General features: G+C 44.1%; 1 protein-coding gene across 1 annotated transcript; it reads right to left on the bottom strand.

The window, feature by feature from the left end:
- Positions 1-93: 93 nt before the first annotated feature.
- On the bottom strand, positions 94-12,682 carry LOC148390613 (arf-GAP with GTPase, ANK repeat and PH domain-containing protein 1-like). Its single transcript, XM_088390505.1, has 20 exons — positions 12,045-12,682; positions 10,512-11,702; positions 7,781-7,839; positions 7,613-7,700; positions 7,316-7,401; positions 7,093-7,234; positions 6,224-6,358; positions 6,022-6,143; positions 5,734-5,895; positions 4,610-4,693; positions 4,272-4,376; positions 4,037-4,196; positions 3,837-3,965; positions 3,620-3,757; positions 3,423-3,482; positions 3,188-3,339; positions 2,609-2,699; positions 1,825-2,047; positions 1,454-1,757; positions 94-1,323 (listed from the first exon to the last, which is right to left on the bottom strand). Exons 2-20 carry the CDS (start codon positions 11,611-11,613, stop codon positions 1,042-1,044), a joined length of 3,624 nt encoding a protein of 1,207 aa, XP_088246631.1. The 5' UTR covers positions 11,614-11,702; positions 12,045-12,682; the 3' UTR covers positions 94-1,041.
- Positions 12,683-12,874: the final 192 nt, after the last annotated feature.

The following is a 12,874-nucleotide window of genomic DNA, read 5'->3' as shown; positions in this document are numbered from 1 at the left end:
CTTGGGAGACATTAATAGACATAAACACAATCTTACCTACGTGCAACTTTTAGTCGTTTGTTTTTCGACTCAATGAAAACAGCTGGCAGCGTGTATTGATAATGAATGCTTTATGAATCATTGCATGAGTAAAAAAATACAAATGAATAGAGACTCTTTACAGCACAGACGTGTATACTCAGCAACGGTCATTAGATGAACACAGATTCACATCGAATACGGATGAGATGATTCCTTTTTATGCTACTCTTAAAATCTCCACATGGGCAACATTCCTCTTTTTCTCACACTGATTATCAGCCACTTATAAACATTCATTCCAGTGCTCGCTCATATATATATTTGTATACCTACGTTTGAAAACAACCTATTAAACAATACTTTTAATCTCTATGAATCACAGCAGGAGAGTCAGTTCACGTCCACGAAAGCGACACCTCTTCCTGCTGACATGGCGCTTTTAAATACATTCAATTGAAACGAAGGCATTTCCTTTGCTTATACAAACATCACCACTGTAGCCTCCTGCTTCACTTTCAAAGATATCTAAAATGAATCAATCATTTACAGTGTTTATGTCGCGCACAGTGATACAAACATTACATATAAATCTTCATCTTGAGCTTTGAAGAATTTCATTATCAAAGGAACACGAAACGCAAGAAACTGTAAATCTCTTCGAGCCACTTTTGTACACAGATCCACCTGTACAAAAAGTACAATAACAATGCTGGAAATTAAGCACTTTAAACTTTTGGGATTTTTTTTCTTTTTTCAAGAATTTAATAGAATTCTATCATCTTATCTCTAGTTTTTCTTTCAAACGAAAGCAGCCTTTGTAGGTAGGTAGCGCAACTTTAAAACGAACTGCCTGTTTGGCTGCGTCGAACGCAACACAATATTTACACTCTTTTGGAAATACCAGTAAAGTGATGGCATTTCAAACACATACATACGGACCAATTCATTAGCTTATTGCAGTTCTTGACATTTGGACTTAAGACCCCCCCCCCAACTAAATGGACACTGGCCGATCCTGTTTTATGACACGGCTTTTCTCGACGTACTGTAGCTGAAGCTTGCGCCGCCGCCTCTGTGCGAGATCTTGAGCGTCGTGGCGACCGTCAGGTTCGGGGCCATGCCGACTGGGAAGCCTGGGTTGTTTGCCGATGCTAATGCGGCAGTTGTGGCGAGGGAAGGAGAGGCCTCATTGGGACATCCGTACTGCAGCAGGATGTCGGCACACTCCCGGCTGCCCGCCATGCGAGCCAGGGTCAGCGCTGTTTGGCCCTGAGCATCCCTGTACTGCACGTCACAGCCATACTGACAATAAAGAAAACAAGAGGATTTACTTTTTGAGACTATTATTAGTATTCACGACATTCACTCTTAGGTTCCGATTTCATAAAGTTGGGGTGGTCAGTCCCGGTCAACAAAGCCAAAATAAACTGACCCAAACGAGAAGCTGTGTCATCACCACGTCGGCCTGCTGACAGGCAGCATGAAGGGCAGAGCCGGGTAGCCGCAGCGCCAGGAGGGACCGGGAGGAGAGCGCCATGCTGGGAGGGCCGTTGATGTCCTCCTTAGTGCAGTGGGCCAAAAGGAGCAGCAGTCTGGGGAGGTTGTGCTCCATCGCAGCCAGCAGAAGACGGCCGGACAATGTGATGTCGGGACCCTCATTGGGAGTGGGAGGGGGCAATGGTGCCACAAAGAGTTTTTGCTCATATTTGGCCCGAATCCACGACTCTCGTTCCTCTCTGGAAAAAAGAAACTTTCTTGGAGCACTTCTGTCTTTGTGACACCAATAAATCCAAATATTATTACCGGGTAGCATCAGGCGGGGGTTTACGATGGCCCATGGTGCGTGCCTCCCATATACAGTTAACCATGTGGTTGCCAATGGCACTCAGAACCAGCGTCAGCTCTCGTGGCAGATCGTCCAAATCGAGAGAGCGAACGCGCGAAACGTGAGTCCCCAAGTTCCGGTGGATCCCAGAACACTCGATGCATATGAGGGCACCGAGGTTCAAACTGGCCCACGTGGGATCTTGGAGAGAACAAACACACAATACAATCAAGGATATCATAAATAATATCATGAAATAATAATCATAATGAAAATAAATTCATAATAATATTAAAAATGTCAGTTGACGATAGCATGTAGCTATTTTAAAAAAATCCTCCTATAAATGTTGATTTTTTATATGATTAAATAATTGGATATGTTGGCACATCTCTTCCCGAAAGAAAACTCAGAAGAGCATATTTTATTCTTTAGAGGAGAAAAGTCCTCTTCCTCCCACATCATGGTGACCCAATTTTGATTCAGTGGAACAATTAACATGACATCAAAGTGTTTCTTTTTATTGCAGCTTGTAATCAAGATTTTAACACCGATTTCTGCAATGCACTGTCTCGGTCTGAGATTTTCTTTCACTCTGCTGTGATCAGCCGAGAGTGCAAGAAAGTGAGAAATGACTCAATAACTAATGGTCGACTCTGTTCTATTGTTCTGCTAAGTGTTACTCATCTTCAAATGAATGCAAGGAGAAGATGAGGGAGGATTGATGCTTGAATAGCTTTGAAATAGACATTTGGTACTGACTGGGAGCATCGCAGTCCACGCAGAAGTTGTTTCCTTTTGCGTTGCGAATGGCTTGCAGAGCCACGGCTTCGCTCTGGCTATTCTTGCGAGCCTGTGGGGGGAAAAAAAAAAAAAGTGTTAGCTGTGCTCTTCTTTATGTAGCGCAATGACTGTAACTAAATGTGCCTGTGAAGAGATGATGGTTTGACCTGATGTAAATTGTTTCCATAATAAATAAGAATTGCATCATTGCATTAAGTCGTGATATGGAAGGAAATGACATTTTTATGCACTCATCCGAGGATGTTTCCTTGCTGCAGTGCGGATATCAGCGCAAGACAATATTGAGCAGGCCTGAAATCATGACACGCTTGTGATGAAGTGGCTTCAGCGATGAGAAAAAAAAAATCAATTATACAGTCTTTATCTTTTTGACAAAAGCCATCACGGCCCTGTTGGAAGGGTCATAAATCAAGGTTGAGATGTTCTACTATATTTTTCTTTTGAAAGACAGCAGACACCATATTTTTTTCAAGTGTGCAATTCCGTGTGTGTGTGTGTGTGTATGTGTGTGTGTGCGTGTGTGCGTGTGTGTTTGACCTTGTTCTTACTGCTCTCACACAACTGCAGGCTGGCCAAGATCTGACTCTCGATGGCCTGCACCCAGGAATCTCTCTCCTCCACACTTTGGGCTTCAAAATGCCACGTCTGGCCAGAACTCGACACAATCAAGAAGTCATTGTTTTCTTCATCTGTCTCACACACACACAAACACATCCCGACTATAAGACAGTGTACAGTAAGAGTTCAAAAAATGCACATAACCAAACATTACCTGTTTTGCTTACATTCCTCAAGCTTCCAAAGCTTTTAAGTTTCCACATTTTGCGCTTGGCTGAAAAGAAATAACAGTTGAAATTATCAACATGGTTAAAATGCATTAATAAGATTTTATTTGTAAATTACAGAAACTGTCAAAAATAATTTATATGTATTTATTTGTGAGTTTTACACCACGGAGACGCTCATCACCGTCTGCTTGGCCAATATTGGCGTCGCCTTTCTGGTTCATGCTCTTCTTCCTGCGATGCTTCTTTCTGTCCTCCACTGGGGATGTGGAGCCTATGTCTTTGGTGGACGAGGAGCTGGACACGCCCTCAACTGCAGAGTCTGCTGACACGTTCACAGACACTGAAACATCTCCCGCTATGGTACGTACGATTTCAAGAATTCCGTCGCTTTTTCTTACCGACGCTTTGAGCGTGGTTGGAGACGTTGGAGGAACATCGCTGCACGCCTCTGTTACTCCTCAGGAAGATGGTTCCGCCCATCCCCTCCATGTCATCCACTTGCAGGAGGCTGCTGGCACTGACGGGAACTGTCACAACCATCGAGTCAAGTATTTTCTAAATATTTTATATCCGTCAAGGGGTGTATATTTTCACTCACCCAAGCTGACCCCCTCTGACCCCTGCACATCTTTGACCCTCCCGTTTAGCCCGACCGGAGGCCCACCGGCGGGTATGGCACGAGGCGGACGCTTTCCTGGCACCTTCACCGTCACTCTCAGCAGGTCCATTTCTTTCCCGGGGGCGTTCAGCATGTAGTCCTGCCAAATCAAATAGACTCCATTACACCTTACATCATCAACCGTCAAAAGCGTTCTGTCAAAACACACACTCACATTGACGTTGGAGTGGTATGAGAGGATGCCATCACTGGAGAGAGTGACGTATTTCTTCTTCCATTCTTTGTTGAGTGAGTTCCCGCTGCGCTTGAGCAAGAAACCCTGGTAGGGGTCACGGGGGGAAAAAGAAAGTGAAATGTGAAAATCTCACACGGTTAGGCAGCGTTATGCCAAGTGACGGCCAAAAACACCCGCAATGTATCATCCAACCATATGGAGTGTGCAATCATTCACACATCGACAGGCGTCCTCACATGAAGGGAGTGGTGGTGTCATGTCCTCTGCTGAAATTCATTGGGTGGACTCAATATTTGTATTCTGCATCTTTGTCTTACCTGCTTGATGGGAATAAAGCGCCCGCTTCCCACATCTCCTTTGTAGTCTGCACTTCGCCTGGCTGCGTCGCTGCCTCTTCGACCCTGAAGGAAACACAAGGGGACAAAGAATGTTCTTTAAAGTGTGCTGATGCTGAAACTATTATACAGTGGAAGCTCAATATACACTGAGATGTTGTTTGGAATGCAGCACATGTCCCATAGGAAAGAAACAAAGTGTCAAAGCTCCAACTCGATACGTACACAGCACACTTTGGTAAATATAATGTGTTTTAAAAAAAATAAAAATTGACATTTTAGCTAGCAAAAAAAACAGCTACAGGAGTTCTGGACTTGAGTTTCTCGGGAAGTACGAAATACCCGGCCAGAACAAACTTTGTTCTTGTCTTTGCCACCTTGACAAAACAAGGCAACAGCTTTTGTGGTGTATGCACAGGCCTTCCAATCTTCATTTGCTGCTCCTGGCTCACCACCGTAACATGGCCAGATGGTCTTGTGGCACTAAAACTGTCTGTCTCACAGCTAACAACGCGCAAGCCATGTGACCTTCTGCTAGCACAATAAAGCTAGGTTAGGAAGCGGCGGCAATGAAATACACCACCTCATAACTAATGATACGCTTAAAGACGATTTAAAAATTAGAAGTAAGTCTAGAAGTAATTGTCGTTTTGGTGCAATTGGTGCCTGGGCCTTCAATGGTTATTTATCAAACCTAATCCGCCTCTTAATACCACAACTAATCAATTTGTCATGATTTTATAACTAACCAATAATAAACAAAAAAAATATAATGTAACAGCAACCGTAGTGCTTTTTTCAGAATGAAATCAAATAAAACCAATTGGAAAGGAAAGAATACTGTCAGTGGCAAAGAAATGACACCTACTGTACATTATTATCACACCAGCTGGCAAATGAGTCTTAACTTGCTAAAGGCTGCTAATTGAAGGGAGCCCTCAGAGAAACAAAAGGATTATGACACGCATACTCCGCAAAGGCCATTTAAAAAGAACCGCCGTGGATGAGGGTGATTCAGCTAATGTATTTAATTATGGATACAACCAGCTTCATTGGTTTACAGCGGCATTTGGCAATTGGTTAAACATATTTGCTCAGCATATTACCGAAAAGCGTGCTGTGCGTCTACGGGTGGCACTGCGAACTGATCCGGGAGTGCCGCTGTCCAGTTTCTCCCCTCTCGCCGACCTGCCAATCTCTTTATGGCTGATTACGGGGGTGGAGGGAAGAGATGAGGAGTAATCGCTACTCTGACCCCCGTTACTTGCCTGCAAATGAACCAGAGGAAAAGTGGGGATAAAAATTCCAAATTTGCACATGTGTCCACTCCCACAGCGGCGCAGCCCTCACTAGCATTGAATCCAGTAATAATGTGACAACTTTTTCACTTTTACCTGTCCTGGAAAAACACCAGACACTGGAGTGGAGCCTCCAGAGTGACTAGGAGAGTTTGGAAGAGATTTACAGGAAGCCAGTAAAGCAGCTTGCTTCTTGGCAGCCATAATCTTCTGAGCAGCTGGAAGAAAATAATGAGAAAATAAATTGACACCATAACAATGTGTTGATACGGTAATAGTTGATGTGGCTGTCAGATACCATCAGTGAAGACCCTGTTGACGTTGAGGCCGTAGGTGGCGCATGTTTCGTAGTAGGTGCAACGCCGCACATCTGAGCAGAGCTGCCTGGCCCGGGCGTCGTCGATGACCCTGGGGTTGCTGCTACTGATCTTATCTGCCGAAGAATAGTCCAGAGCAAACACATGATATATTTATCACACCCGCTCTATTTTCCTGCTTTTTTTCTCTCAACCAGAGCGCTTGAGGCAGAATGACGCCTTGCAAGGAGATTTGCTGGTGTTTAACTTTTTTTTTTTCTATAGATAGCAGCTTTCCCTTGACATCCTTACAAAAGACTTGCCTATATGGGGATTTGATTCCAAAGCCCCACAATGGTATTTCTACACATCAGAACTACTGAGTGTATTATTTGCCCATTTACGTTTTAACTTACACACCTTTAGTTTTACTGAATAGCAAATGATGCAAACAGAAAATACAAAGCCCCATTGTATGCATTTTACCGCCTCCTACGAGGCACGACTCAGACAGTCAAATCGTTTATATTCAGAGCAGATTTGCAAAAGGAGTGTGAGTGGGTGTGTGTGAGCTAGACAAACAGTGCAGCAGGTTTAGAGTAAACTGAAAATCAAGTAAAGGCAGTTGAAGCTGTTTTGGTCCTGAAAACGGTTTAGTTCCCAACATTTGTTGGATTGTAAACACATTTTGCAAATCGGAAAAATAATATTTTAAGGTCTGTAGATAAGATCGAAAGTGCTTTATTTATTTCGTCTCAAAAAAAAAATCAACACTACTATTAATACTATTAGAATACAAACGCAGTCGCAAACTAAAATATCTTCTCAATGCTTCCCAAAAAAAACAACAACAACTCCAAAACTGTCTCACCCTGTGTGCCAACGACCACGAAAGGTATCTCGATGACAGGCCGATGGATTGCAAGCTGATGGTAGATCTTGTACACTTCCTGGAAGCTGGCCTCGTTTTCCAAACTGAAGACCAGAATAACCGCGTCTAGCCAGCTGGCAAACTGGAGACCAGGTAGGCAAGGAGCAGGCGTTCATTCACTTTTTTTCACCAATTTAGAAGCCAAGCTCGACTCTCAACTCACCTGGGCTCCTGGGAGTTCAGTCTCTTCTCTGATGATCAACAAGTGACTCTGTCCATCAATTAAGACATCCTTAATGTACTGACGCCCTGAATAATACAAATAATGATTAGGAGTGATTATTTGGAAATGAGTTCCTCTAGATTGGCAGTCACAATTAGTTCAATGTCTGGTCCAGAGTCAGCTCCATAGAAAACAGATGGCTGGCTAGACAGATGAACAGATGTAGCTAATGTTGTGGTCAATGAGTGCACAAGTCTGTCATGAGAGAACGGAAAGTTGATAAAAAATGAAACTGACCCTCTGCATTCTCCAGTGATAGATAACTTCCTGTCAAGTGTCTGTGGACTAGCGCTGATTTCCCACTGCACAGGCCTCCCAACACGGCCTAACACACAAGCACACAATTAACACACTGAGAATCTATTTTAGTATCAAAACTCGGATTATGGAAGCAGACAATCTTACCAAGTGAAGTTCTTGTACAGTTTGAGTGATGGTCCATTCTTGGCTGCTGGTGCATGGCGCTAGAGCCAAAAGGAGAACGTGGTGGTTAGTAAATACACAGCTGCATTTTGTGCTTTGGTGGGCAACAAACCGGAGCCAAGGTTGAAAATTGATGCTTCTTCTCACGAGAGACATCATGACGAGCGAAGATCGCATTAAAATGTCGTACTTTCTGTGGAGTCGTTTTCTGAATTGTCCTTGGGCTGTCGTCTATCACTGAAGTTTGCAAGGTTTGAGCTAGTAAGCTTCCTCTCAGTGAACATAAAACATCTGATGCCTCCCTTACTCCCCATCCACCAATATACTCTAAATCCTATATTCAATGTGTTATTGTTGTCTTGCTACTTGCTATACTGCTGTGTCCATTTAGACGTAAAAAGACAAATCCAAACAAGAAAATGAATTCCACAACAAGCCCTATTAAAATTTTAAAACAGAAGAAAATGGCCCCACTGAAATATTCTCTAAAATATACTCAGACGTTATAAAGTTCACATCAGAATCATTCATTCAAGTTTCTTAAAATGTTTTTAATTCATTTATACTTTTCTTTAATTGGATGTATGCTAATTTTTACCCTTCGCTAACTACAGTATCTGTTTCTTTGTTTTTCTCAAAGTGTCGCGCCTCCATAATTGCTGATCGATTATTCCATGAAAAATATTCATTTACAAACGGAATACATGCGTGATGAAATAAATGTACACTTATAATGCTGATAAAAAAAATGTCAAAGACAAAGCACGTTAAAAGCTTTTTCACCATATAATGTAAATGCATCCTGTGAGGTTCAGCTTAAGAGATGAAAATTAATGTGGCCGTGGAAACCATTGTGAGACTGCATGACTCAGTCTGTTTACATACATACATGCACACACACACACACACACACACACACACACACACACACACACACACACACACACACACACACACACACACACACACACACACACACACACACACACACACGCACACACAAGGTCTTTTTCGTGACGTTGTGCAAAAAACGCCCACACTGTCATCTGCCACACTTTGGATGCCCGTTTTGACGACTGTCGCACACCCAGCCCTCGCCCTAATCCCCCCGGCCATTTTTGGGCATTCCCTGCACTCCCCTCGATCAGCGTCACACCACCAACCAAACAACAATCCTCACAGCTGGCTGTTGCCATGGCAACTCCTTTTTCCAGAAGCCTCCATACAATGAATGGCCCCTCTCGGTTGCGGCGACATGCGAGAGGCATAAAAAGGCTGTGTCCACCTCTGTGCGCGAGTGCAAATTGAGTATGCATTAATTTGTTATTTACAACATGATATGCTCAAGACTACAGCTGAAATATGGACGACGTTACTCTCCAAGAGTCAATGTGTTGTCAGTGTGAATGCTGATGACCACGCCACACAGAGCAGGAAGTTGTAGGTTGTTCTCTGCATGAACACAGCTCTGTGTCTCCCCAACCTTAATTATTCATGTCCCACTTACTCCTGACAAATTATTCAGCGCTCGTTTGGATACCACAAACACCATCATAGGCAACTTCCTTCAGTTTAAGCCTTGAGAAAAAGGCTACATCTTTTCTTAATATTCTCATTGTGAGCATCAAAATTTCAAGCTGTTTGTTTTTGACAAGCAATTCTATGTGAAGCCGTGTTTGCTTAAAAAGCCACGTTTGAGGCCCTTGGAGTTAGGAGGATTATTAATTCAACAATCTTGACATGTTGTCATTTTGTGAGATGTTCATAAAGTCAGAGTCAATCACTACTAGGATGCAATTGACAATGAATGCCAAATTAAAAGCATCATCCTGAGACATGTTTGCAATTTTTCGAGAAACAATGCTGAACAAATAACCTCTTGCTTGAAATGTTAGTCAAATGATTTGTTTTCCGATTTTCCGTGCTATAGCGGATGCAAAATGTCGACACGCCTCTGTTCAAATGCCGCCTTTTTGTGCTCTGAAAAATGAGACCGAGATAAATCATTTCAATTTTTTTTTTACACCATTTATGGGACCTTCAACATGTCCAACTCATTTAAAAAACAAAATTAACCTTTTGAAAAGGCGCTATAGAAAAAAAAGAACTGAAAGAATGTGATTGCATAAGTGTGGACACCCTCTGCATTATGTTTTGGTTTAATTTTTCTCCATGTGGAAGTTGGGGCTTGAATAGTTCCTATGTTAGCATAAAATCTTCAAGCTTTTCAAAGAAAAAAAATACACTGCCAGGAAAAGCCCACTAGAACATCTGAACATTATTATTTTTTTTTTAATTAGAGAAATCATTTATATCCCAGATCACATCAAAAAAATTTGGGAGCGCCAAAAAAATCCCGGTAATGTCTAGCCGACTTTAATCAGATCTACTAATTATTACATTAGGTATGCCTGTATTTAAAAATAAACTGAACAGTGGGAGCATTTCTGAGACTCAGGTAGGTGTTGTAATCACTAATCACTGATATGACTGCTCCCCCGTTTTCATTCTCAGAGGTGTAATGTATTTCTGTTATCAGTTTTGCATTGGGAATGAGATCTCTTTAGCGTCATTGTGTGGGTGACTGCAGAAGGAAGCCACAGTGTGGGAAATAATAGGCCGATTAGAAGGCCAATGTGTATGTTAAAAGTACAGCAAGCCCGCCATAGATCTCTGTCATGTTCTGGGAGAGATGAATCAATGAAGAACTTACCCTCCTCCTCGCTGGAGCCCCTCTCCGCTGCGGGATACAGGGCGGATGCGGTGCTGACATTTGAGGGCACAGCTGCACTTTTGGAGAAAATCCCACTAATGAACTTGAGCATCTTGCGGTCACGGGCAGGAGCTCTCTGGATTGTTCCACCTTGGCCCTCTTTCCCTCTCCTGCCATCCTCGGAGAGGCAATGTAGGTCGCTGTTATCCAGGGTGCGACTGGTGGCTTTTCTCTGGGGCCGGTTGGCATCGCAGGTAATCGGCGTAACCAAGGAAACCTTAAATCTGTCCTCGTGAGTGTTCTCCCTGTTCATGATTCCGGAATAGCCTCCGCTGAGGGGAGCGGCGGGACGAATGAGCGTCCCTCTGCCGTCGCTGTCGGCCCAAGACGCCCTGTAAGGCCCCAGAGTTGTCGTGGCCATTAGGGGGGACTGCTCCCCGATCCGGTTATCTCTCCGCTCTAGAGTCTTGGCAGAGTGATATAAGTTGCTGTTGGCTTCTCGGCCTTCCCTCCAGGAGTTAGCCCCTGCGTGCGATCTCATCATGACTTCGGGACGCTGGCTGACCTGAGGCGGCACTGAAAAAGGGAGGCTGCAACGTGAGCGGTTGTTGAGCTCGGCTCCGTTTTCACCCTTTAGGAAGAGCCTGGGAGGCTCCCGGTAGACTTCCGTCTTGGGACGCGAGGCTTCGTTGCGAGGCCCCTCTCTACGTACGGTGGTCTCGAAGCTGCTGCCGCTGTACACCTTCACCATTTGCCTCAGTGGGGGGTGGATAAGAGCCGGGTCCTTGCTTTTAGCGACTGGGACAATGTCTTTGTGGTCTCTCCTCTCAGCTTTCCCCCACTTCTCATTGGGGCTGCCATACTTGACATGCACCTGTTCCACTTCTTCCACTTGTGTGCTCTCTTTACCCGACACTTGTGGACCACCACATACTTCCTGCTCTTTTGGTGCATGTCTCACCTCCTCCTTCTCTTTGGGGCTCCCTCCCCCCTCCTTCTCCTCTTGCTTACCAGCTACATCCTCTGGCAAAGCCTCAACCTTCACCAAAGTGAGGGAGATGAGATAGGTGGTGCGTTTCTGTGGGTTGTCTGCTTGGCTCATTGGGACGGAACACCTCAGCACATTGGCACCTTCTCTCCGACCAGGCCACGCATGCAAATTGGCACCTCACTCATGGCAGGAGGAGTGAACTGAAACAGAGAAGTGAATCTTAGATTGTTGTTGGACAAATGGATGCTGGACATAATTTTTGTATATATTTAAAATTCTTAGTCAGTCTAGACTGTTTTGCCGTCGTCTGACTTAATCCTCATCCATGCACACTGCTACTACTTGTCTCTAGCACTAATTCATTCATGAGCCCTTCCTTGCTTTATATTCTGAACTCTTCTGTGCAAATCTGACAGGTAGACACGCCGATAGATAAAAATGAGTTCAATGGGTTCAAAGATGATAACATAAATTCCATTTTGCTATCATTGAGATAGAAAAAATACAAATGCCACATTTTTGTTTTTGGATTGTGTTCATACCGTCATTCTGTCTCCTTGTACAAAAAAATGAATGATTCCTTTGGCGAAGGATTGGTTGCAAACCGGACATCAGATAGAGCTGACGACGAAGCGCTGATCGATCCAAAAGGCAAATTTAAAAAAAGGTGAGGGAGCCTACTGGGGGGGTGGGAAAAAAAAAAAAGAAAATCATTCACTTGTCACGATGCGTCTTGCAGCTGGAGCCTCCATTTGACAATGTCATGCATACAAGCAGGTATTCACAGCAGGACGGCTACCCCCATCTCTTGTGATGTACCCCCCCAAAAAAACGGAAGAAATTCCGAAAATAGCTTCCTTGTGTCTGTATCGGTCCTCCGGGGAACAGCTCCTCTCAGTCACCGCATCCTCTCCTCCGAGTGGCTCATCCAATTAGCAAGTCAATAAAATGTGTCTGTAAGGCAGAGGAAGCCCACCAGCTCACCACAGCCCCTCCTCCCTCAAAGCAGCCCCCCCAGTTACTCGACCGTAATCTTGCAGCACAACTGGACTCGCTGGCTCCAAGGAGATGCTAACTGTGAAGGTGGTGGCGGTTCTTGCTCACGTTCATCAGATTTTTTTTTTCATTGGTGCACGCTACAAAAGAGACAGGAGGGAGGAGAAGGGGCTGGGGGGGGTCTTGTCTTGCCAGTGCATCTGCTCTGGTGCTCTCTCTCTTGTTCCCTCCCTCTCTCTCGCTGTCCTTTCCAGAGCAATTTATGGGCAGCGCCTGCTCTCGCTGCTTAGCAGCTCGCATACAAAAGAAGATGCACAGGATGAGACATATCTACGCTCAAAGGTGACGTTTAACATTAAATTCATTAATAAAATTT

The sequence above is a fragment of the Syngnathus floridae genome, chromosome 11 (genome assembly GCF_059516105.1).
Source record: "Syngnathus floridae isolate MCC-2025c chromosome 11, RoL_Sflo_1.0, whole genome shotgun sequence".
Taxonomy (NCBI): Eukaryota; Metazoa; Chordata; class Actinopteri; order Syngnathiformes; family Syngnathidae; genus Syngnathus; species Syngnathus floridae.
The sequence above is the reverse complement of the archived record's forward strand: the minus strand, read 5'-3'. Positions and strand labels throughout refer to the sequence as shown.